The following is a 26,680-nucleotide window of genomic DNA, read 5'->3' as shown; positions in this document are numbered from 1 at the left end:
TCCATTCCTCTGTCAATGGACATTTAGGTTGCTTCCACGTCCTGGCTATTGTAAACAGCTCTGCAATGAACATTGGGGTACAGGAATCTTTCCCAGTTGTGGTTTTCTCTGGATATATGCACAGGATTAGGATTGCTGGATCATATAGTAGCTCTGTTTTTAGTTTTCTAGGGAACCTCCATACCGTTCTCCATAGTGGCTGTACCAATTTACATTCCCACCAACAGTGCAAGAGGGTTCCCTCTTCTCCACACCCTCTCCAGCATTTATTGTTTGTAGATTTTTTGATGATACCCATTCTGACCGGTGTGAGGTGATACCTTTTTGTAGTTCTATGGCTCTTATATAGACACATTTTTTTTTTAACATCTTTTTTGGAGTATAATTGCTTTACAGTGGTGTGTTAGTTTCTGCTTTATATATATATATATACACACACACACACACACACACACACAAATATATAGACACATTTTTAAAGAAGAACTAATATATATAACATAAAATGGAGTGCATTCCCCATTCACTTTTCTTACTGCCTCTTACATTAGTATTGATATGGCCCCTGTAACAGTTTAGTAGTGCTTTGGTTGAAAGTAACTAAACCTTATATGATGGCTTAACCAAATAAGGGTTTATTTTTCTCACAAAAGAAGTCTGGACAGTTTCTAGCTTTGGTTCAGCAGTTCAGTAATATTGGAGCTGGTGGTTTTTAAAAATATTTTTGTCTTTTCTCTCACATTTGAGACCTTAACGGCTGCAGGGTAACTTACATAGCTCTAGTTGTTACGGTTGCATTCAAGGGAGAAGGGAGGAAGGGGCTGTGCTAGTGTACCTGTCTCCCTTTATGAGAAACAAAAAGTTTTCCGAGGACCCCCCAGTAGACTTTCCCTAATGAGAACTGACCAGAACTAAGCCATAAGCTACCTCCAGCTACAGGGAAGTTTGGGAAAACAGGAATTTCACTGGCCATATTGCCTCCCCAAATACACATCTGGCTTCTCTTAGAAATGAAGAAGGGAGGAATGGATATTGAGTAGATACCTACAGTATTTGCTCCATTCCTTAATATTACCTGGCAACTTAAATGTGTTGCAATAAACGGAAGTTTTAGTTTGAAAATGAACACTTTATGGATTTATTAACAGTGTTCTCTCTTTGACTTGATTCTGCCTAATTTTTAGTAGCACTGCCCATATTCTAGTTTTCATGGTGGATAAAGTGGTTCAGCTCAATTCCTTGAGGAGAAGGAGAAGGATCAGGACTCCTTTAATCTTTTTTTCTTTATTTTTTGGCTGCGTTCGGTCTTTGTTGTTGTGCACAGGCTTTCTCTAGTTGCGGCAAGCAGGGGCTACTCTTTGTTGCAGTGCACAGCCTTCTCATTGCGGTGGCTTCTCTTGTTACGGAGCATGGGCTCTAGGCGCACCAGCTTCAGTAGTTGTGGCACACGGGCTTAGTTGCTCCGCGGCATGTGGGATATTCCTGGACCAGGGCTCAAACCTGTGTCCCCTGCATTGTCAGGTGGATTTTTAACCACTGCGCCACCAGGGAAGTCCCTGGACTCCTTTAATCTTTGAGATTAAATTAAACAGCTCTGAGTGCCTGTTGTGTGTTTAGTGCTGCCACAAAAAGTGGCTACTATTATGTAACTTTTTTTTTTTTGGTCCTCAGGTTGTTTATTGTCACCTTAGGAAGAAAAAAAAAATTCATGCATGAAGTAATCGGCTAATAGTACAAGAATTCAAAATTATTTTTTAGAATACTAGGAAATTTTTTCTTCTTTAGGGCCACTGATGGATGCATGGGAAAAATAAAATGAAGGCCAAGAAAAGGCAATTTAATTTGCTTCTGTTTGAGAGAATTTTTTAGTTAAACACATTAGATTTTAAAATTTCAGGACTTTATGTATCAAACTAAATATACTAAGTTCAATAACTCTGTTGGAATTTAACAAACATCAGATATTTCAATCTGTTATATGAGTTTACACTCTTACGGGGAAGTACGGGTTTCTTTTGGGTTTGTATTATGATTATTTGCATAAGGGTGTATTAGGTTAAGCTAGGTTATGCTGTGGTAACATACATGACCAAAATCTTAGTGTCTTAACACAGTTTAAAAAAACTGTCAACTTCATTGACTCCATGGAGAATGATCTCCATTTCCAGGCCATTTGGTCCTGTGACCCTCCATCTTTGGACAGTGCTCTGGGTTCAGGAGAGACCACAGGGCTGGAGTCAAGCACTGGCAATAAATGCTTCAGCATGGAAATTACATGTCACTTTCACTCATATCTCATTGGCCAATCTTAGGCACATGGCTATTGCAAACCTCAAGTGAGGGAAGTAAGTTTCTCTGGGAAGTCGGTGTATTGTGGTGGATAATTGTCTACAACAAAGTAGCCAAATAGAGATAGATACAAGCAGAGTACATCCAGAGCCCAAAGGAAAAGAAATTCTGATGGGATGCAGGGAGAGTCATGGAAGGCTTCATAAAGATGGTGACAAATGACTCAAACATAAGGGAATGAGTAGGATTTTCTTAGGTTTGAAGAGAAGAAAGGGCGTTCAAACTGAGGGAGGATCATGCTAAAGAATAGTGGATGATGTAGCGGGAGAGGAGGAATGGATTACATCACAGAGGGCCTTGAATTCATTTAACATTCACTCAACAACAATGTATTGCACAGCTACTATGTGCCAGGCACTGTTCCAATTTCAGGGAATATCTGATAAGGAACAAAACAGACAAAGATCTCTGTGTTCTCCTGCAGGTTACATGCTAGTGGATGTAGTGCTAAGGAGTTAGTTTTTATTATAAGTAGATCGGAGAGTATGCAAAGGTATAAACTAGATGCCTTTGAATTTTAAGTTTCTGATATTTCTATTTTACATGCAGAAGACAGTTGATTTGCATAAAAGTTAATATTTTGTCTGTTTAACTGTACCTCACTCTATAAAACTTAATACATGAAGGGCTGAATTTATAAAACATATAAATTAGAAAGTGTATGTTTGCATTTAAAAAGCTTTTTTGACCAAAATTTTGGATAGCAGTATAATTTTAAAAACTATATTTTCATTGCATAAATAGTAAAACCACTTGACATATACCTCGTGGGAACAGGGACTTTGTTTTATGCACTGCTGTTTCTAACACTCAAAACAGTGCCCAGCTCATATTTATGTAACATCTATTATACAGGGCTTCCCTGGTGGCGCAGTGGTTAAGAATCTGCCTGCCAGTGCAGGGGACACGGGTTTGAGCCCTGGTCCGGGAAGATCCCACACGTTGCGGAGCGACTAAGCCTGTGCACCACAACTACTGAGCCCGTGTGCCACAACTACTGGAGCCCACGTGCCTAAAGCCTGTGCTCCGCAACAAGAGAAGCCACCGCAATGAGAAGCCTGCGCAGCACAACGAAGAGTAGCCGCCACTTGCTGCAACCAGAGAAAAGCCCGCGTGCAGCAACAAAGACCCAATGCAGCCAAAAATAAAAATAAAAATAATAAAATAAAATAAAATAAATTTATTTTTAAAAATCTATTATACATTATCATTTGATAAATATTTGAATGAATGAACAGAAGAAATAAATCTGGAAGATAAAAATTTCCCATAATTTAACCATGTGAATGTTACAGTGATCAGTATTTTGCTATCATTTATTTAGTCATCCCAATATTTATTAAGTACCTGTTCTATGCCAACTGCTAAGATCTAAGGAACAATAAATTACTGTCCCTGTTTTTATGAAACTTACATCTAGTTTGGAAATAAACATAATGGTTACCAAAATTTTTTAAAAACTGTACTCCAGCTGATCTACAAAAATTTGCATTACAATATACCTATTTTGTGTAAAGCCTTAGTGTAATAACTTAGTTGTTATTTTAGTTTTTTCTTTAATCAAGTCCTCGTTTATAATAGGCTATTTTTTAAATAATCTTTTTAAAATTTATTTATTTTATTTATTTTTGACTGCATTGGGTGTTTGTTGCTGTGCGCAGGCTTTCTCTAGTTGCAGCGAGTGGGGGCTGTTCTTTGTTGTGGCGTGCGGGCTTCTCATTGCGGTGGCTTCTCTTGTTGTGGAGCACAGGCTCTAGGCGCATGGCCTTCAGTAGTTGTGGCACGCAGGCTCAGTAGTTGTGGCTCATGGGGTCTAGAGCGCAGGCTCAGTAGTTGTGGCACATGGGCTTAGTTGCTCCGTGGCATGTGGGATCTTCCCGGACCAGGGCTCGAACTTGTGTCCCCCGCATTGGCAGGTGGATTCTTAACCACTGAATCACCAGGGGAGACCCTATAATAGGCTATTTTATAATTTGGAAATAAGAATCTTTTTGTTATAGGAACAAAGTTGCTTAGATTTGTAACCAGTTTGTAAAAGTCTATTTAACCTAAAATATACATTTACAGTAAAAAACATAGAAATTGTTGTTTGCAATGCAGTATTATGTGATAATTGAATAAAACAGAAGAGAACCTATCCCAAAACCTGGTACATGAGAGACAGAGATTTACTTAGTGGAATATGAAAAAGTAGATAGAAATTAACGTGGACATTCTGAAAAGGACATCTTTTGAGGACTTCAGTTGATGGCACAAATTCTTAAGCTTTTACTGTAAAATACTTGTTTTTCCTTTTTCCTTGATATGAGTGTGTTACAAAGTATAGTTTCTTATGTTTATCACCTAGAATCAGGCTTGTTGTGATCTATACGTAGAGAGAGAGAGAGCATGAGAAACAAGGGACATTTTCCTGGACAAAAAGTTGGAAAAGAGAAAAGAGTGAAAGAGGTTGAAAGTGTCTTTGTAGAGTGTCGTGAGAGTGAGAGGCCTTCCTTGAGCAGGAAGGAGTTAGCAGCCATGAAAAGTAGGCAGTGGGGCATGGCATCCTTTGGGCACTAGGGGAAAGAGGAAGCACTAGGCAGCTGGCTGCTTGTACGTACAGAATTGTACACATCAGGCATTTGTATCTCTCGTACCTTTATATTTAAGATGGTTAGAGGCATATATGATTTGTTTTACCTTTATGGAGTATATTGAGTACTGTATTCATCTCTTCAACAAATATTTGTCAGGGACTACAGAGTCTGGCTGTTTCTTTAAACACATTGTTTTAAATTATCGTTAGCAGCATAGTTTAGAAAGAAGTTGGGAATCTAGGTTCTCTTTGAATTTCTCACTAGTGATGTGGCAGTGAATAAATCTCAAGGTATGCTCATCTGGTGAATGGTGATATTAGCTGTTCTGCCTGCATCACAGGGTGTGTTAAGGATAATATGTGCTGGTACATTTAATAGCGTATGAAAAAGTCAAGTTCCTTTTTTTTTTTTAATTTTTATTGGAGTATAGTTGTTTTACAATGGAAAAGTTAAACTCTTTACGACTGTAAGGCAGTCCTGTTTCTCTTATTTTATGTTACAGCCACATATAGAAAATATCTTCTTTCTTTCTGAACAGCCAGTTGAATTTCAACACTTGGTATTTCTCTTCTCAGCATTTTCTTGTTTTCCTCATAAATTTATATCAGGTGGGCAAATCCCTTTGAAGTGCCACATGTATTGGGATTAAAATTAAAGCAGTGATGTGTTTTTTTTAAATTAATTAATTAATTAATTTATTTATTTTTGGCTGTGTTGGGTCTTCGTTTCTGTGCGAGGGCTTTCTCTAGTTGCGGCAAGCGGGGGCCACTCTTCATCGTGGTGCGTGGGCCTTTTCACTATCGTGGCCTCTCTTGTTGCGGAGCACAGGCTCCAGACGCGCAGTCTCAGTAGTTGTGGCGCATGGGCCTAGTTGCTCCACGGCATGTGGGATCTTCCCAGACCAGGGCTCGAACCCATGTCCCCTGCATTGGCAGGCAGATTCTCAACCACTGCGCCACCAGGGAAGCCCCAGCAGTGATGTTTTGTTTCTTCAACTAGAGGCTCTTAAAACTTGTCAACTGTGGGTCTCTCATTTCCTAATGTTTGTTGTATGTTTTATTGTAGCACACGTCACATGGAGACGGGCGGCAAGAAGTTACCTCTCGCACTGGGCGCTCTGGAGCACGGTGTAGAAACTCTGTAGCTTCCTGTGCAGATGAACAACCTCACATCGGAAACTACAGACTGTTGAAAACAATCGGCAAGGGGAATTTTGCAAAAGTGAAATTGGCAAGACACATCCTTACAGGCAGAGAGGTAAATACAAATTATGCTTGATTTCTGTTAGTACACTTGCTCTGTTTAGTTCCATGTGAGAGAAAGAGGAAAAGAATGTATATATTTGGGCTAATTAAACATTTTTTTTAAGAACAAGAAGCTTATGTATTAATTATGTGGGAGTTCTTTTGCTTTCTCATTTCTTTAAATGTTATAAAGATTATATTGAGTGTTTGAATAATCTTTTGCCTTTAAAAAGAGGTAGTGTTCTTTTCAGTGGTAAATGTATACCACCACAGTAAAAATTTTTAACTTCATTATAAGCTTATGGTGCTTGAAAAAATCAATAGTGTTGTCTGTTTTTATAGATTTATCCTCAAGAAGTTTCTTCATCTCCCCAAATATTTTTCTCATAGCTTATGTTTGACAGGTTATTGTGCAGGAAGGCACCTGCTTTCCTAGTTTTTGTGATATTGGCTTTCTACTCAACCACATGCCATATTTATTAAAAACACTTCCATTAAAACTGCTACTAGGGGGACTTTCCTGGTGGTCCAGTGGTTGAGAATATGCCTGCCAATGCAGGGGACACGGGTTCGATTCCTGGTTCGGGAAGATACCACATGCTGTGGAGCAACTAAGCCCTTGGGCCACAACTACTGAGTCTGTGCTCTAGAGCCCACGGACCACAACTGCTGAAGCCCGTGTGCCTAGAGCCCGTGCTCAGCAGCAAGAGAAGCCACCGCAATTAGAGGCCTGTGCACCACAATGAAGAGTAGCCCCCGCTCACTGCAACTAGATAAAGCCCGCGCACAGCAATGAAGACCCAACGCAGCCAAAAATTAAAAAAAAAAAAATCATAATAAAAATAAGTTAATTAAAAAAAAACAACTGCTACTAGGGACTTCCCTGGTGGTCCAGTGGGTAAGGCTCCGCTCTCCCAGTGCAGGGGGCCTGGGTTCAGTCCCCGGTCGGGGAACTAGATCCTGCATGCATGCCGCGACTAAGAGTCCGCATGATGCAACTAAAGGATCCCACGTGCTGCAGTGAAGATCCTGCCTGCCGCAGCTAAGACCTGGCACAGCCAAAATAAATAGATAATAAAATAATTAATAGGGACTTCCCTGGTGGTGCAGTGGTTAAGCATCCGCCTGCCAGTGCAGGGGACACGGGTTTGATCCAGGTCCGGGAAGACCCCACATGCCATGGAGCAACTAAGCCCGTGCTCCACAGCTACTGAGCCTGCGTTCTAGAGCCCGCGAGCCACAACTACTGAGCCCACGTGCCACAACTATTGAAGCCCACACACCTAGAGCCCATGCTCTGCAACAAGAGAAGCCACCACAATGAGAAGCCCGCGCACCACAACGAAGAGTAGCCTCTGCTCGCCGCAACTATAGAAAGGTCTTAGTGCAGCAACTAAGACCCAACGCAGCCAAAAATAATAATAATAATAATAATTGGGCTTCCCTGGTGGCACAGTGGTTGAGAATCTGCCTGCCAATGCAGGGGACACGGGTTCGAGCCCTGGTCTGGGAAGATCCCACATGCCGTGGAGCAACTGGGCCCGTGAGCCACAACTACTGAGCCTGCGCGTCGGGAGCCTGTGCTCTGCAACAGGAAAGGCCGCGATAGTGAGAGGCCCACGCACTGCGATGAAGAGTGGTCCCCGCTTGCCGCAACTAGAGAAAGCCCTCGCACAGAAACGAAGACCCAACACAGCCAAAAATAAATAAAATAAATTTAAAAATAATAATAATAACAATAATAATTAATAAATAATTTTTTTAACGAAACTGCTACTAAACTAACTCCCTCCTCACATTCTACTTATGCAGTACAGAACTGTTCTGCCTTTTTTTTTTTTTTTTTTTGACATAGTTTATTGCATTTGGATCTTTGTACCTGCAATTCCTTTGCCTAAAATACACTTCACCCTTTTGTATAGGAGTCACTTCTTCTGGAAAGTAGTCATTGACAGACTCCCTTTCCCCAGGCATGGGATTCATGTTAAAAATCCTGATACTTTCCTTAGATAGCATGTTTTACTATTACAATTACATAAACAATTATGTTTTACTGTTACAATTACAATTATATTGGAATTGCTTGTTTACCTGTCTTCCCCCTCTAGTCTATAGGGTAGACGTCAGTACTTAATCATGTTTGGCACATATTAGGTACTTAATAAATATTTATTGAATGAATTTAATGTTACTTTTGAAGGAAGCTTTATAAAGAAATGCCTCCCATGTACCAAAGCCTCCTCATATGTGTGCGAAGGTGGTATTACAGATGTGCCATGGTACTGATGCCTGCAGCCCACCATGCTGAGGGCTGCTGGAGCAGGACCCACCCTGGGTTTGCTACAATTTGCCCTACAAATATTCCGATTTTCTGTGTGTGCTGACCTGAAGAAGGTTGGGGAGCATTGGTCTGTGCTAACTGGAGTCTTAAGTAAAGACTGTAACTAAAAATTTGCCTCTTCACGTTTCATCTCAATTTTAGTGACAGTTCCCTGGTTAAGACTTCTGGTTGTAGAGATGCCTGGACTGCTTTTGGAACCAGTAAATAGCATGAGTGGGTGCAGGTTTCTTTGCTGCCCTTGATCAAAAATTTTTGAAATAAGGAACAAAACCTCTGAGTTTATTTCCCTCACCAATCTCGAGTGGTTACTCGGCCAGTTTCCTTACATAGGTAGAGATGGTGGGTTAAAAGAGGAGTGGGACAGACAGACCCTCTCCCCTTTTCCATAACATGTGTGCTGGAGTGTGGCTTATCATGTTTATATCTAGTAGGTTCTCTCTCCAGAAATGGCTTGAATCTGACTAGATAGTGGGTAAATTAAAACACTTTTTTTTTTAATTTGAAAAAAACAATTTTATTCTTTCTTTCCCCCTATTGTAGGTCTTATCCAGAATCATATAAAATGTAAACATTATAGAAATTCATTATGTAGAAAATAAAATTCCTTGAACTTTCTCTCCTCAAAGAGGATCATTTTCAGCAGTTTGGTGTAGATTACCACAGTTTTTTATATACACAGTAACTTTTTATTTTAACAAAAAGGGACTCATGGGACTTAATGTTAATTTTTCTTAGCAACATACTTGATCACGTCTGGATCTTAGTGCTCATAGATCTGACATTATGTTTAATGGAACGTCATCTTCCAGTGTGTGCTGGCACCGTAGTTCACCCCCGTTGGTGGGCATTGGGTGGTTTCTGATTTTTTTGCTATTACAAACATCTGCAGTGAACGTTCTTTAACATAACTTTCTGTGCTCTTGTTAAGAGTGTTTCTGAAGGATAAATTCCTAGAAGTGTGGAGGTCCTGGGTCAGAGGGGATGAATATTTGATACTGTAATAGGTACTGCTAAATTGGTTTTGAGAGAACATTGTACTGTTTTATTAGCCCTACCGGAATGAATGAGAGTGCCCATTTTTCTACACCCTTGCTAACATTGTAGATAATTTTTGTCTATCGGATGAGCAATAAACGGTATTTTTAAAAAAAGATTGCTTTTTCCTGATAACTACTTAGATTGATGATATTTTCATATATTTGTGTCATTTTTATTTTCTTTTTAAAATAAGTTTCCTGTTGTATATCCTTTATCCATTTTTCTTTTCTCTTTTAAATCTTAGTGATTTAAACCTTTTATGTGTTTCAGACATCAGTCTGATCTGTCTGGGTTTCATGTCTTGGTGAGAAAGGTTTACTTCCAAGATTTTTTAAATTGATTCTGTTTTTTCTTCAAATACTCCTGTGGCTGGCATCTGAATGTTTAATTCATTTGGTATGTATTTTGGGGGATTAGTATGAGGTGTAGGGCTCTAATTTTTTTTCCCCTGCGTGCATTACTGCTTGTCCCAGATCATCTGTTCTTTCCCCCCTGTTTATTAAATTCCCTTTTGTTTCTTTGATTTAATTTATTTAGTTTTGTACCCATATCATGGTGTTTTTATTACTGCACCTTTTGATTGTACATTTCGATTTTTCTGGAGTAGGTTAAGTCCCCTGCTGATTATTCTTATTTTTTAAAAATTTCATTGCTCTTTTTTGCAATTTACTCTGTCAGATGAATTTTATTTCATTTCATTTCATTATTTTGGTGGCGCCATGCAGCTTGCGGGATCTTACTTCACCGACCAGGGATTGAACCCAGGCCACGGCAGTGACAGTGCAGAGTGGTAACCACTGGACCTCCAGGGAACACCCAGTCAGATGAATTTTAGAAATAAGTTGCCATGTTCTAAAAACAGCCTTACTGGAATTTTGATTGGATTAATTTTGATGAAATTAATTGAATTTATAAACTGATTTGGAAGGCAATTTGCTGTTTTAATGATACCCAGTGTTTCTATCCAGGCATATGAAGTGTGTCTCGATTTTGTTTTTAAGGTTCATAATTTTCTTCATCTGGGTTTTGCATAGTTCTTGTTATGTTCATTACAAAGTGTTTTATAATTTTTGTTGCTGTTGTGAATGGGGTTTGTGAATATATGGGAAGGCTACCAAATTTGCATAATATCTTGTATCTGAGCACCTTTTGAACTTACTCTCATTTTGGATATCAAAATTAAGCAAGTTTATGTTATTTTTTAAATTATACATCATTTTTTCTTTTGATGTACCGTTCTATGGATTTTAACACATTTATAGATTGATGTTACCAGTACCGTAATCAAGATACAGAACAGTCCCATTACCTCAGAAAATTCCCTTGTGGTCCCTTTATGGTTGCTCCCTCCCCCATCATAACCTCCTGTAACCACCTGTCTATTCTTCATCCTCATAATTTTGTTTCTTTCAAGTCTGTCAAGTAAATGAGATCATACAGTATATCTTCTCTAATGCCTTTGAGATTGATCCAGGTTGTTGCATATAGTATTCTTAGTTTGTTCTTTTTTATTGCTGAGTAGTATCCCATTGTATGACTGGACCACAGTTTGTATCCACTCCCCCACTAAAGGACATTTGAGTTGTTTCCATGTTTGGCAATTATGAATAGAACTGCTATAAACATTCCTGTACAGGTTTCTATGTGAACATAAATTTTTATTTCTCTAGGATAATTAACCCAGGAGTGGGATTGCTGTCATATGGTAAAAAACTGAAGTTTTTCTAGAAAGTTGGTTTTATTACAGGCTTATTATAGTATAATATTCCTAATAGAAAGAAACTTAAAACTCTAGTCTAGTTATTATTTTTATCACTTGGTACTGTTCTCAGCCCACTAGAAACTAAAGTTTTTCCATCAGCATTCTCTTGCCCTTTTATGGGAATGTGATATATCTTTCCTATTGAGGTAGTAAGACTGCTAAAGAAAACCCAGAGTGCTCCAGAAAGTGGTATTGGTGATTCAGAGACTTAATTCATTCTGAGTCAGTAGGAGATAAAGAGTTACTATATGTTATGTTAAGAGACAGTTTTAATTGCTGTCGTTGGGATAAGACTAGCAATGTAGTAGAATTATATAGTGGAAAGAATTCCCTGAAAGAAGAGAGTGGGGATAATCTATATCATGCACTTAGGTCACAAGGGCATTGTGAACATAAAAGATACTCAAGAAAATTTATGTGATGGAAGAATGGCATTTTTACTGAACAGACAAATTAGTTTTTGTGAGTTTTTTTGTTTTGTTTTGTCTGTTTTGTGGGGGCTGAGGTGCGCACCGCATGACTTTTTGGGCTCTTAGTTCCCCGGCCAGGGATTGAATCCAGGCCCTTTGCAGTGAGAGCGCTGCATCCTAACCACTGGACTGCCAGGGAACTCCTGTGAACAGACAAATTAGATTAATGAATTATAACCAAGAGAACATCTTACATCTAGTAAACAGTTTCTAATCAAGTCTTTAAATAGAATGATTGTGGTAGAAGTCCACTGTAGATGAGACCTATCTCTCTAGGATGATTCTTAATTTTAGACCAGAAAAACACCAAAATCCTTATTTTATATATATTTAAAAATACAGGCACCAGTCATAAAATTCATCTGATTTAACTCTTTGATGAAAATGCTACCTATTGTCATAGAAGCAGCTATCCCATATTTGGGATTTGGGGATGTTAGTTCCATCTGCTGTCTTGGTTTTGGCTAGCTTTTCACAGCTGAAGATTATTTTGGGTTTTGAAATATTGTTTGTTTTAATATTACAGTTTTCTTTCAAGTCAAGTTTTTCTTTCAAGTTCATTTTTCCCCATAGTTATTTTCATAGGCCCCCAGGGATCTCTCCCCTAACATGAACTATAGGAGAACTCACTTGTATCTGTCATTTGGTACTTAATTGAGGCTGTTTTTTTACTGCCTTAAAAAATTATTTTCCAAAGTAATACATGCCTATAGCTTAAAAAGTCAAATAATACTAAAAAGCTTCTAACTAAAATTGGACTTTCTTTGCCTCCTCTTTATCATTCAGTACCATTAATCAAAGGCTCCTACTTTCAATTTTCTAGGCTCTTTTTTCTGATACTCTTTTGGTTATCTCCTGATTTATAATTGTAGACATCACTGACTTTCTCCTTATGGAAGATGGATATAGCTTTCTTATGATTCACTTCCACATCTACTTTCCTTTCCTCAGCCTTTCTATTGCAATGATATATTTAGTTAAAGTTAGATTTTTTTTAACTTAATCAAGCTATGTAAATGTTCAGTGTTGGACCACAGTAATTTATTTTCTTATATAATTTTTTATTTTGTCTAGAATTAATAGTTACCTCAAGTTTTGTGGGTTTTTTTTTTTAACTTTCTTATGGTTCTATGTATTTTCTGCAAATTGTTCCAACATATCTTTCAAATACCTTGCAGTACCGATGCATATGATGTAACGTATTAGTTCAAGAGAGAATAGGTGGGTAGAGGTTAGAAACAGCAAGATAGCGCTTTCAAGGCACAGATGAATGGGGTAGTGGCTACAGGGAGATGTCAGGCCAAGATATTTTTTAAAAGATGGGCAAAATACCAACATGTTTGTCTGCTAGTGGGAATAATTTAAGAGAAAGGGTACAAATGGTGCTTTGAGGAGAGGTGCTGGAATGGGTGAGAGGGGATGGTAGAGGTATTGGCTTTGGATAACGTGGACAGTCCTTACTTAGAAGTAGGAGGAAAGTAGAGGGTACTATGCCAGTATTCTGCAGGTGAGTGGTTCTAGATGAGGGTGGGAGCTTGAGAAGTTTTCTTCTCATTGCAGCTCTTTTTTCAGTAAAATAGAAAGCAAGATTACCAACTAAGAATGTGATTATCAAGGAGATAGGAGATATTAGAGATCTGAGAAAGTTACAGTAATTAACAGGTTAGTAGGAGAGTGAATGGACTGAGAAATATAGTAGAATTACCAGGCAGCCTTAACGCTTCCCTGAGGTTACTGATCATGGATTTAAAGCGGGAATAGACAGCCTGGCTGTAATTTACTGTCCAGCAACATTCAGTTAACCAGACATAGGCATAGCATTTGTAGATGGTTGGGATTTTGCTATAGTAAGTGTAGTGAAATGGAAACCGAGCAAGGGCATTGATTTGGAATACCCAAGGGAGTGATTTCAATTAAAGACAATAGATTTAAGTAGGAAGTAAGTACTTGAGGGGGAAGGCAGACCATAAGAAGGTGATGGTTAAAGCAGAAACTAACACACCATTGTAAAGCAATTATACTTCAATAAAGATGTTAAAAAAAAAAAAAAAAAAGGTGATGGGATCAATGGCTATGGATCCCGGTGAGTTCATATAGTTATTGGGATTCTAGAGTGGGTGGGTGGGAAAGGTAGGAGGAGGTGGTTAGAGAGTGGGAAACTCAAGATTAAGATCATAGTGGGTTTTCCGATATTGGTAGTTCCAAAGTCTAGAGTATAACAGTGTAAATGGCTTCAGTATGTGGCTTTTCCCCCCCTCCTTTCTAGCAGCTTTTTAGACTCTTCTCATTTATCCATGCTGTTGAGAAATTTCACAGTGAAGTGCCAAGGAGTTGGTCTTCATTCTTTGTTCCTGGTACTCATTGAACCCTTTCAATATGAACATTCTTATCTTTCAGTTCTGGAGAATTGTCTCATTTTATTATTTAAAAATCGTCATTCTAGAATTCCTTTTTTTTTGGCTGTGCCGTGTGGTTTACAGGATCCTGGTTCCCTGACTAGGGATTGAACCTGGGCCCTGGCAGTGAAAGTGCCCAGTCCTAACCACTGGACTGCCAGGGAATTCCCAAGAGCCTTGATTATTTATTTTATTTACTTATTTATTTATCTATCTATCTATCTGTCTTGGTTTTTTTGTCTCTGTTTCTGTTTTACCTTCTGAGTGATGTCTTTAACTTTATCTTCCAATCTTCCTGATAAATTTGTTGGAGTTCCTGCATGTGTCCTCCTCCTGGTTCTTTCCTGTTCTGATTATTTGTCTTTGTAGTATCCAGTTCTGGTATCAATACTGTTTCTTCTGTTAACTCTCTGAGGATAGTAAAAGCTTTATTCTTTTTTTTTTTTTTTTAAGTAGATTTTTTGCTCCCTACATTGTTTCTCTTTTCTCTGGGATTCTTTCTTGGTGTCTGTCTTTCATACAGAGACTTTCTTTGGAATCTGGTAACCCCTGGTTGTCTGTGTCTATTTAAGGTGGAACCCTAAGAAGCTGATCAGAAGCTGGTTTGCATGTATAGGATATGTTTGACCACAGAACTTTCCTTTGGGAGTCATCCAGTGCTTTTATTGGAGGACCCAGATATCTTTGTCTTTAGATCTCTTCTCTGGGACCATTCTGTTCTCTAGGTTAAGAATCCTCTGTTCTGCCCGGGAGGAGACATGGTCCCACCCCTCAGTGGCAGTCTGACACTTAATCTCCACCCCCCTTTTCATCTCCATGCCTCACTCCTGCCCTCTCCTGGGCCGGTTGACCTTGAGTCCAGAGCCTCATTGTCTTCTCCACAGAATAAGTTTACAGTCCCTTAAGAACCTGTGGTCATTGGTTTGGTTGGGGAGCAGCAGCATTCTTTATACAGACTTTTAACTTTGGAATTAGCCCAGCAGCTCCCCTGTCGCCTTTGGTCCCCTGGGACCTCCAAGTCTGGAGCCGTTTCCAAGTCATGCTGGGAAGTCACACTGTTCCTGGTTATAGTGTCCTTTCCTCTGTTGTCTCTTCTCTCTCAGAAAGTTGTTGAAATAGTTTTCCCACTGTTGTCTTCTCAGCTTGTTATTGTGCTCTTGTGGCTGTATGCGTTTATTGTCAGTCTGTGTCCTCTCTCCTACACTAGAGGAGAAACCAGAGAGAGGCCAGAGGGAAAAAGATTCAGTCTTGAACCTCATTTGTCCTTGGCCTCTAAATACTCAATAACTATTTGTTGTTGGTTGTAAGAATGATAAAATCGTACTTCTTTTTCCTTGAATGTGCTAAACTTCTTGAGATTTTAGTCACAACTTTTTGTGTATATGAAGACTATGTTAATAGCTTTACAGGAAGTTTGGAGACCAGAGAGGAAAAAAAATTCCCACAATCAAAATATTCTGAATACCATTTTTATTTTTTGTATATTCTCCATATTTTATATGTATTTTCAACATACTTTTGGCCATAATTTTGTATCCTGGTGTTTTTCCCCTCAGAATATTAATTATCCTAAACAGGTTTCCCTGTTGCTGCATAATCATAATTGTAGGTTTCAATGCTTATGTGCAATTCCATTGATTAGAACAATAGTTCTTAAACTTTTTTGTTGGTCTCAAAATTCCATTAAACTTTTAAAATTGAGAACTCACAACAAGCTTTTGTTTATATGGTTTATATCTGTTGCTGTTTACGGTATTAGAAGTTAGCACTAAGAAACCTAAAATATATATTAATTCATTTAAAATAATGGCAGACCTTTTACCTGTTAATATAATGTATTTTTATGAAAAACAACTATTTTCCAAAACAAATTACAGAGAAGAGTGACACTGTTTTAATTCTTTGCAAATCTCTTTAACGTCTTGTTTAGTAAAAGTTAGCTGGATTTTCATATCTGATCTGCGTTCACGCTGTTTTGGTAGTTGCTCTGGTTGGAGCGTATGAAGAAAATGTGGCCCCACACAGATAGGTAGCGAGAAGAGAAAGGAGGACCTCAGTATCTTTTTCAGGTGGTTCTGGGTATTGCTCTTTGATACTCTACTAAAACTCAATAAATAGTCATTTCTTGGAAGGGGGGCAGTGATTAATAGAATGTTTATTCAAAACACTGTTGATGGACAAAAAGAGTTAATACTCTGAACAATTGGCTTCAATTGGAAGTTAATAGTAGCAGATTTGGAAGTGAGCAAGCAGAACGGTAAAGATAGCCTTAGTAGTCTGATAACAGATACAGCTGAAAATCATAAAGATGATCATCATGGTTTATTGTGGAGTATTTACAGTTAATGTGCAGAAAAAGAAAAAACTTCCCATAAACCCAGTTCCCACAAATTAAAAATCACTTAATTACATAGTTGTGACACTTTTTTTTTATCATGGTAAAATATACATAACATTTACCATTGTAGCCATTTTTAAGTGTGCAGCTCAATGGCGTTAAGTACATTTGCAGTGTTTGCAACCATCACTGTCCATCTTCGGAACAGATATAGTCAGTCTCATTATTCACAAATTCCATATTTGCAAATTCACATACTACAAAATTTATTTGTAATCCCAAAAATGAGTACTAGCTGTGCTTTTGCAGTCTTTTTCGGACATGCACAGAGCAGTAAAAAGTTTGAATTGCTTAATGTGCGTTTCCCCAGCTGAGGCCCAACAAGGTGACACTCTGCCTTCTTTCAGCCTTCATACTATAAACAGATGCCCTTTTTGTGGTTATTTAGTACACATTTTCCACATTTTTGTGCATTTTGTTGGTGATTTTGTTGTTTAAAATGGCCCCCAACTGTAGGGCTGAGTATTAGCCAGTGTTCCTAAGTGCAAGGCTTTGATGTGCCTTACAGAGAAAATACATTTGTTAGGTAAGCTTCATTCAGGCATGAGTTAGATAGTGCTGTTCAGTGTTAATGAATCAATAATGTATAGTAAATGAGGTATCCTTAAACAGAAACACACATAAAACAAGGTTATGTGTTGATCAGTTGATGAAAATGTTATGACCAGGGGCTCACAGGAGTCTTAACTCTTTCCCCCTAGGAACAGTGGTTCAGTATTCACTAGTTCAGTGTTCAGAGTGACTTCATAGAATGTAATTACTGTGAATAACGTGAATCAACTGTCCTTTTTTTTCTGAAGGAGGAGGGTTAATTGTTACTGGTGTTTTCCCCTAACAACAGATATATGGGAAGGGGTATTAGAAAAGGGTATAGGCTTTCCTCAGATGTCTGATTCTTGAAAACGTTTTTAAGAGCGGAGAAATAGGAAGCACATTGAGAGCTCTCTACATGAGGTGTGTGGAAGGTGCTGCTCAGGTGCCTGGCTTGGCTTCACAGTGGCTGGGAGGAAAGTTGGCCTTTCGCCGGGATCTTCCCGTTTTCAAGGCACTGAGTTATTTTCTCTGGTCAGTACTAAGTTTTTCCTGGATTGCACCCTTCTTAGAGCATACTCTAGGCTTGTATGTGCCCTGCTCTGGGTGCCTCTGATTTTTGTCCCCCAGAAATTATTTAAAGTCACTTGTCTGCTGATGCCACCTCTCCCATTCTCTTTGCCATTCTTTGTCATTTTGTCTTTATTGTTTAATTGGACTATCAGGTGGAAGAAGAGAGAATGCATGTGATTAGTATGCCATCTTTAACTGAATGTCCTCATTATGGGTATGAAGGAGCTTTTCATTGTTATTTTTATTCAAGTTAATTATATATTATACAGTTTAAAGAGTCAAGACTTTTTTTTTCTTTTTTTTATGTGTTCCCTGCCCGCCCCCACCAATTCCCTAATCTCCTAAGATGACCACTTTCAGTCTTTTAAACTGATTCTTTAGGTTTTACTTTCATATCTTTTAATAGCATGTTTTATTCTTAATTATTTTTTCAGTTTTAGGCATCATTATCTATTAACTTCACTATGATTTTTTAAAGTCATCACTGACTTTTAAAAATTAACTCCTTATTGATATATAGCACACATCCAGAAAAAGTGTAAACATTTGCTTAACCATGACCCAGGGCAAAAATATACCATGACTTGAACCCCAGAAGTCCTCCTTTCTACCTCCTTCTAATCATTTCACTGTCCTTCCTCCTCAAGATAGCCACTATCCTGACTTCTAAAACACCATATTCTGGTTTTTTCTCTTAAAGTTTTACTAATGGAATCATACAGTATTGATGATTTTGTGTCTGCCTCTTTTACTCCGCCCTGTGCTTGTGCCATTCACCCGTTTTGTTTGTATTGTTAGGTGTTAATTTGAAGTTTTATTTTGTAGGGAGCTGTTATAGTTGATAGGCTTGTTCTCCGTTGCTATAGACTGAATTGTGTCCCCCAGAATTTAGATGTTAAAGCCTGTTTGGAGGTAGGGCCTTTGTGGAAATAATTAGGTTAAATTAGGTCATAAGGGTAGGCCCCTGATCTGATAGGATTAGTGTCCTTATAAAAAGAGACACCAGAGAGCTTGCTTGCTTTCTTCCACTTGCAAGGACACAGTGAGAAGGTGGGCATCTGCAAGCCAAGAGGAACTGCCCATGCTGACACCCCGATCTCTGACTTCCAGCTTCCCAAACTGTGAGAAAATAAATTTCTGCTCTTTAAGCTGCCCAGTCTGTGGTATTTTTTGTTTTGACAGCCTGAGCTGACTAATATACCATTCTTCTGGATTACTGTGTCCTCTTAAAGGACTTGGGATCTTTTTTCTGCCTGCTCTTGTAGATGCTGGCGGTTGTAGATGCTTTAACACCAGTCAGGAGCAGGATGTAAGGATCTTTTTTTTTTTTTTTTTTTTTTTATTTATTTCTGCTCTGATCTTTATGATTTCTTTCCTTCTGCTAACTTTGGGTTTTGTTTGTTCTTCTTTCTCTAGTTTCTTTAGGTGTAAGGTTAGATTGTTTACTTGAGATTTTTCTTGTTTCTTTAGGTAGGCTTGTATAGCTATAAACTTCCCTCTTAGAACTGCTTTTGCTGCATCCCATACGTTTTGGGTCGTCGTGTTTTCATTGTCATTTGTCTCTAGGTATTTTTTTATTTCCTCTTTGATTTCTTCAGTGATCTCTTGGTTATTTAGTAACGTATTGTTTAGCCTCCATGTGTTTATCTTTTTTACGTTTTTTTCCCTGTAATTCATTTCTAATCTCATAGCGTTGTGGTCAGAAAAGATGCTTGATATGATTTCAATTTTCTTAAATTTACTGAGGCTTGATTTGTGACCCAAGATGTGACCTATCCTGGAGAATGTTCCGTGCGCACTTGAGAAGAACGTGTAATCTGCTGTTTTTGGATGGAATGTCCTATATATATCAATTAAATCTATCTGGTCTATTGTGTCATTTAAAGCTTCTGTTTCCTTATTTATTTTCATTTTGGATGATCTGTCCATTGGTGTAAGTGAGGTGTTAAAGTCCCCCACTATTATTGTGTTACTGTCGATTTCCTCTTTTATAGCTGTTAGCAGTTGCCTTATGTATTGAGGTGCTCCTATGTTGGGTGCATATATATTTATAATTGTTATATCTTCTTCTTGGATTGATCCGTTGATCATTATGTAGTGTCCTTCCTTGTCTCTTGTAACATTCTTTATTTTAAAGTCTATTTTATCTGATATGAGTATAGCTACTCCAGCTTTCTTTTGATTTCCATTTGCATGGAATATCTTTTTCCATCCCCTCACTTTCAGTCTGTATGTGTCCCTAGGTCTAAAGTGGGTCTCTTGTAGACAGCATATATATGGGTCTTGTTTTTGTATCCATTCAGCCAGTCTATGTCTTTTGGTTGGGGCATTTAATCCATTCACGTTTAAGGTAATTATCGATATGTATGTTCCTATGACCATTTTCTTAATTGTTTTGGGTTTGTTTTTGTAGGTCCTTTTCTTCTCTTGTGTTTCCCACTTAGAGAAGTTCCTTTAGCATTTGTTGTAGAGCTGGTTTGGTGGTGCTGAATTCTCTTAGCTTTTGCTTGTCTGTAAAGCTTTTGATTTCTCCATCAAACCTAAATGAGATCCTTGCCGGGTAGAGTAATCTTGGTTGTAGGTTCTTCCCTTTCATCACTTTAAGTATATCATGCCACTCCCTTCTGGCTTGCAGAGTTTCTGCTGAGAAATCAGCTGTTAACCTTATGGGAGTTCCCTTGTATGTTATTTGTCGTTTTTCCCTTGCTGCTTTCAATAATTTTTCTTTGTCTTTAATTTTTGCCACTTCGATTACTATGTGTCTCGGCGTGTTTCTCCTTGGGTTTATTCTGTATGGGACTCTCTGCGCTTCCTGGACTTGGGTGGCTATTTCCTTTCCCATGTTAGGGAAGTTTTCGACTATAATCTCTTCAAATATTTTCTCTGGTCCTTTCTCTCTCTCTTCTCCTTCTGGGACCCCTATAATGCGAATGTTGTTGCGTTTAATGTTGTCCCAGAGGTCTCTTAGGCTGTCTTCATTTCTTTTCATTCTTTTTTCTTTAGTCTGTTCTGCAGCAGTGAATTCCACCATTCTGTCTTCCAGGTCACTTATCCGTTCTTCTGCCTCAGTTATTCTGCTATTGATTCCTTCTAGTGTAGTTTTCATTTCAGTTATTGTATTGGTCATCTCTGTTTGTTTGTTCTTTAATTCTTCTAGGTCTTTGTTAATCATTTCTTGCATCTTCTCAATCTTTGCCTCCATTCTTATTCCGAGGTCCTGGATCATCTTCACTATCATTATTCTGAATTCTTTTTCTGGAAGGTTGCCTATCTCCACTTCATTTAGTTGTTTTTCTGGGGTTTTTTCTTGTTCCTTCATCTGGTACATAGCCCTCTGCCTTTTCATCTTCTCTATCTTTCTGTAACTGTGGTTTTTGGTCCACAGGCTGCAGGATTGTAGTTTTTCTTGCTTCTGCTGTCTGCCCTCTGGTGGTTGAGGCTATCTAAGAGGCTCGATGGGAGACTGTAAGGATCTTTTGACCAGTAGTTAATTGACAGGAAGTGGAAGATAAGGATTTTTCCTCCAGTGAGTATTTGCTGCAGGTTTGTTGGACTCTTGATTTGAGGAATGTGGGGGGAAGCCCTTCTCATGTGTGAGCTCTCTTTATCCTTATTTTGTAATTTTCCACTTTGCTTTAGGCGTCAGAGTGAGTAAATGGAATTTCCCAGAATTTTACACAAGTGCCAGGGACACTCCTCTTTCCTTGCCTAGTGAATTCCCTTGGCTTTTGCTGTGTGTGTGTGCACACGTGCGCGCGCACACACACACACACACACACACACACACACACACCCTCCACAACCTTGGGAATGAGTCAGTGGTCTTCCCTCCGGTCTGCATCTTTCTGAGGCACCTAGTGATGCCCCACAGTTGCCTCCTCTTTTGGTGACCTCAAGGTCTGAGCTCTTCTCCAGGCTCCAGCTCTGGGCCAAGGTTATTTTGGTAGTTGAGTCATCCCAGCAAGGGAACTGGAAGGAAGAGGGGATTAGGAGCTTCCCCCTCAGTTTTCATTGCCACACATAGACACATCATGTTAAATGATAATGTTTCACTCTGAGGACACTTGCTTTTGATAAAATGACTCTCTTCTACAGTTTGATTTAGCTGAATGCAACACATTTTTTTTTTGTTTTTGCTTTAGATACTTTTTGACCAGCAGTACTTGAAAATGAAAATGTATAATAACAAAATCAGAATAGAATCTTTAGAAGGTGGATATTGAGCAGAACCAGAAGAAACTAGTGATCAAAGGGCCTGTCATGAGAATAGAAACAAAGTCTCAGAAGATCAGAGGAAAGAGGAAGTGGAAAGGCAGCATTTTTGATGGATTTGGCCATGAGAATGAGGAAGAAAACAGAATCATGGCCAGAACAGTGTTATTGAAGGGGTTTCTTCGGAAATCCCTTTGGGAGATGGAAATCCCTTGGATCTTTGGGAGATCCAAGTATACCACATAAAATTACTTATGAAAGTAAAGTTTGAAGAAAATTCATTCATTCAACTTTAAATTATTATTTTCTTTTTTGGCCACGCCACACAGCTTGCAAGATCTTAGTTCCCCGACCAGGAATCGAACCTGTGCACCGTTCAGTGGAAATGCAGAGTCCTAACCACTGGACTGCCAGGGAGTTCCCTCAACTTTAAAATAACGGAATTTTAAAACCACATTGGTATTTGTTAAAACACCAGAAACCATGTTTCTTCACTGTTCTATCTCTATCTCTGATGTGTGTGTGGTTACTGATGTGAGTGTTCGAGGCCTCAGATCACCCCAGTAAGTGTTCATTGAATGCTTCTTGTGTACAGGTAGTGCTCTAGGGCTATAACAGGATGTCTTCTCCCCGATTGAATTATGCACAAGGTGGTCCTTGTTTGCATATTCCAGCAGCCAGTATTTCCTTTAGACTTATTTACTGTAGTTTCCATCAAGACTTATGTTTTCCAAATATAGAATCAGAATTTTGACTTTGCTTTTTGCAAGCACACACACTCATTAACTCTCCCCTCCTCCACCGATTCTGATTTTTGTTTCCTCCCCCAGTCAGGGGTGAAGGGGTGGTGGGTTCCTTGCACTTCAGGGTCAGACTCACTGGATGCCTTGCTGCAGTGTTTCCCTTTCTTTAGCTCCTTAGGAGGTTAATAGGTTCATAGGAAGTAATCAGATGGCATGGGCAGATGGAGGCTTTAAACCAAGTTAATCAGTTAAAAAAAAAAAAGCATTAATATGAATAGTGCAGCAGTTCTTGAAGTAGGGACGTGGACCCCTGGAGGTTTTCTGAGACCATTTTAGGGGGTCTGCAAAATCAAAACTGTTTTGGTAATACTATTTAAGACATTATTTGCTTCTTCCATTCTTTCTCACGAGTGTACAGTAGAATTTTCCAGAAGTATGTGACGTGTGATATCATAACAGATTGACTATGGGAGGACATATGAGAATTTCATTAAAATGTTATTTATATTAACACTAACAGACTTTTTTCTCCAATTTTTTTATTGTGATAAAATACATATAACATAAAATGTTTTAACTGTTTTAAAGTGTATATTTCAGTGGTATTAAATACATCCATAATGCTGTGCAGCCATCACCACCATTCACCTCTAGAACTCTACATCTTATAAAACTGAAACTCTACACCCATTAAATTCCCCATCCCCCCTCCCCCCAGCCCCTGGCAACCATCATTCTACTTTCTGTCGCTATGCTTTTGAATACTCTAGGGACCTCATAAGAGTGGAAGCATGCAGTATTTGTCTTTTTGTGACTGGCTTATTTCACTTAGCATAGTGTCCTCAAGGTTCATCCATGTTGTAGCAGGTGCCAGAATTTCCTTCCTTTATAAGACCGAATAATATTCCATCTTATGGATGTACCACGTTAAGCTTTTCCATTAATCCCTTGATGAACTTTTTTATTTGGCCATGCTACGTGGCTTGTGGGATCTTAGTTCCCTGACCAGAGATTGAACCTGTGCCCCCTGCAGTGGAAGTGTGGAGTCCTAACCACTGGACCTCCAGGGAGGTCCCCCTTGATGATCTCGAGTTGCTTCCACATCTTAGCTACTATGAATAATGCTGCTATGAACATGGATGCACAAATAGCTTTTTAAATCCTTGCTTTCGGGCTTACCTGGTGGCGCAGTGGTTAAGAATCCGCCTGCCGGTGCAGGGGGGGACACAGGTTTGAGCCCTGGTTGGGGAAGATCCCACATGCCGCGGAGCAACTAAGCCCATGGGCCACAACTACTGAGCCTGAGCTCTAGAGCCCGCGATCCACAACTACTGAGCCTGTGTGCCACAACTACTGAAGCCTACACGCCTAGAGCCTGTGCTCCACAACAAGAGAAGCCACCGCTATGAGAAGCCCATGCACCACAACGAAGAGTAGCCCCCAGTCACCACAACTAGAGAAGGCCTGCGGTGCAGCAACGAAGACCCAACACAGCCAAAAATCAATCAGTCAATCAATCCATCTGTCCATCCATCCTTGCTTTCAGTTCTGGGTACATACCCGGAAGTGGAGCTGCTGGATCATCTGGTAATTCTATTTTTAATTTTTTGAGGAACTCTGTACTTTTTTTTTTTTTTTTTTTTTTTTACAGTGGCTGTACCATTTTATACAATCCTACCAACAGTGCACAAGGGTTACAGTTTCTCCACATCCTCACAAAGGCTTATTATTTTTTGGGGGGTTTTGGCAGTAAGCCATCCTGATGGGTGTGAAGTGGTATTTCTTAGTTTTGATTTGCATTTTTCTAATGATAAGGGATGTTGAGCGTCTTTTTTATGTGCTTATTGACCATTTGTATATCTTCTTTGGAGAAACATCTCAAGTCCTTTGCCCATTTTTAAATCAGGTTTTTGTTGAGTTTTCAGAGTTCTCTGTATATTCTGGATATTAATCCTTTATCACATATGTAATTTGCAAATATTATTTCCCATTCTGTGGGTTGCCTTTTTACTCTGTTGATAATGTCTTTTGATGCATAAAATTTAAAATGTCATGAAGCTTTGCCCTATGTTTTCTTCTAAGAATTTGATAGTTTCATAGGTCGTATATTTAGGTCTTTGATCCACGCTGAGCTAATTTTTGTATTTGATGTTAGGTCAAGAGTCTGATAACTTCATTCTTTTGCATGTGGATATCATTTCCCCAGCACCATTTTTTTTTAATTTTTAAATTTTATTTGTTTATTATGTTTGGCTGTGTTTGGTCTTTGTTGCTGCGTGCGGGCTTCCTCTAGTTGTGGCGAGTGGGGGCTACTGTTTGTTGCAGTGCACAGGCTTCTCACTGCAGTGGCTTCTCTTGTTGCAGAACACGGGCTCTAGGCGCATGGGCTTCAGTAGTTGTGGCTCACAGGCTCTAGAGCTCAGGCTCAGTAGTTGTGGCGCACCGACTTAGTTGCTCCGTGGCATGTGGGATCTTCCTGGACCAGGGTCGAACCCATGTCCCCTGCATTGGCAGGCGGATTCTTAACCACTGCGCCACCAGGGAAGTCCAGCATAATCTTTAAGAATATAAAGGGGACCAAAAAGTGCGAGAACCGTTGACAAAGAATCTTTGAACACTTTCCCCAGACTTTGACTATAGTCCCTTTCTTCATTGGTGCTTCTTATTGGATCTGTGTTCTGAGGGACACATAGTAGGAACACAGCCTCATTGACATGGGGTGAGATCATTTGTTGTTCTGGACCTCAGGTGCAAAGCTGGGTTAATTATGTTCCCTAATTCATGGCAAAGCCTCTCTCTTCACTTATGTTTCCTTCTGTCCCCTATCACCCCATCCCCCCTTCTCGATATCCATAATTCCTAGTTCTGGTTATCCATAGTTCACTTTTTTCTTTTAATTAATTTTTATTGGAGTATGGTTGCTTTACAGTGTTGTGTTAGCCTCCACTGCACAACAAAATGAATGAGCCGTACACATACAGATATCCCCTCCCTTTTGGACTTCCCTCCCGTTTAGGTTACCACAGTGCACATAGTTCATTTTTAAGCAAGAAAAGACAGACTGACTAGGTGAGGATGTCAGTGCAGGGTTAGTACAACTTAATTTTTTTTTCTTTTTTTTTTAAGATAAGAAGTGCATATAATTAGAAGCTGTAGCTCTTTCTTCCTATATCTTAGTGGCTTATTTTTAGACTGCCTCCACCCCTTTTTGAACAAAGGCTACCAGGTGACCCATTTGTTGCCTCTGTACATACTCATTTGGTTAGCCTGTAGATTGATCTGAAGCTAGGGTCTTTTCCTTCTTTAAGGAGGAGTGCCTTTTCCTTCTCAAAGAGCTAGTGCCTCTTCCTCTTCTCTAAAGAGCTTTTCTATTTTATTGAAATAAGATGTTTTTAAAGTTTTCAGATTCAACACCAACTTATTTGTTCGTATATTTACTCAATTAACCAGCTCCCACTTTGTGCCGGACACTCTGGAAAGCATTTTGGGCTGTATAAACCTATAAAAGCTATAGTTCCTGCCCTTGTATCCCAGAGTCAGATAAAATTAAACTGTCAGAAAATAATGAATAGATTTGCTACTACACTGCCATGTTTTTAGAAGTATTTTCATTGTATAATCTCTCTCCCCTTTTGGGAGGGGTTAAGAGGTGGTTTCTGGGAGACTTTTTTTCCCTGTGTCTATAGGTAACTTAAAATGTTATAAAATACCCTTATTTGCATGAAGCCCCTCTTGTCAATTATAAAATATTTATAAGGTGTAAAATATAATTGTAACTGGTTGAGTTTTGGGTTTTTGAGGTTTGTTTACTTGCTTGCTATTTAACAGTGCTACATGTCTGGGCATTTACAAAACTATTACTAATTAGTCTGTAATGACCAAATTCTTAAAATCCATAAATATTAATTTTTTTCTAGGTCGCAATAAAAATAATTGACAAAACTCAGTTGAATCCAACAAGTCTACAAAAGGTAAGATTGGTCCAGTATCCAGTATTTTTTTTTTTAATGATTTTCAGTGCTAATTGTCATCTAATTTGTCCATTAA

At 38.9% G+C, this 26,680-nt stretch overlaps 1 protein-coding gene across 19 annotated transcripts in view; it reads left to right on the top strand.

Moving 5' to 3' along the window:
* Positions 1–26,680, top strand: part of MARK3 (microtubule affinity regulating kinase 3) — a 109,632-nt gene that overhangs the window by 13,063 nt on the left and 69,889 nt on the right. For 15 of the 19 annotated variants that reach the window (XM_082386334.1, XM_082386324.1, XM_082386332.1 and 12 more), the window contains exons 2-3: positions 5,991–6,182; positions 26,551–26,604. In XM_082386334.1, coding sequence (XP_082242460.1) covers positions 5,991–6,182; positions 26,551–26,604 — 246 coding nt within the window. Of the gene's footprint in view, positions 1–5,990; positions 6,183–26,550; positions 26,605–26,680 lie in introns of those variants that run through there. The other 4 variants (XM_082386329.1, XM_082386328.1, XM_082386327.1 and 1 more) reach the window with 1 other exon arrangement.

Source organism: Balaenoptera borealis (genome assembly GCF_965194805.1).
Source record: "Balaenoptera borealis genome assembly, chromosome: 3".
Lineage (NCBI taxonomy): Eukaryota > Metazoa > Chordata > Mammalia > Artiodactyla > Balaenopteridae > Balaenoptera > Balaenoptera borealis.
This window is presented reverse-complemented; position numbering and strand designations above follow the sequence as displayed.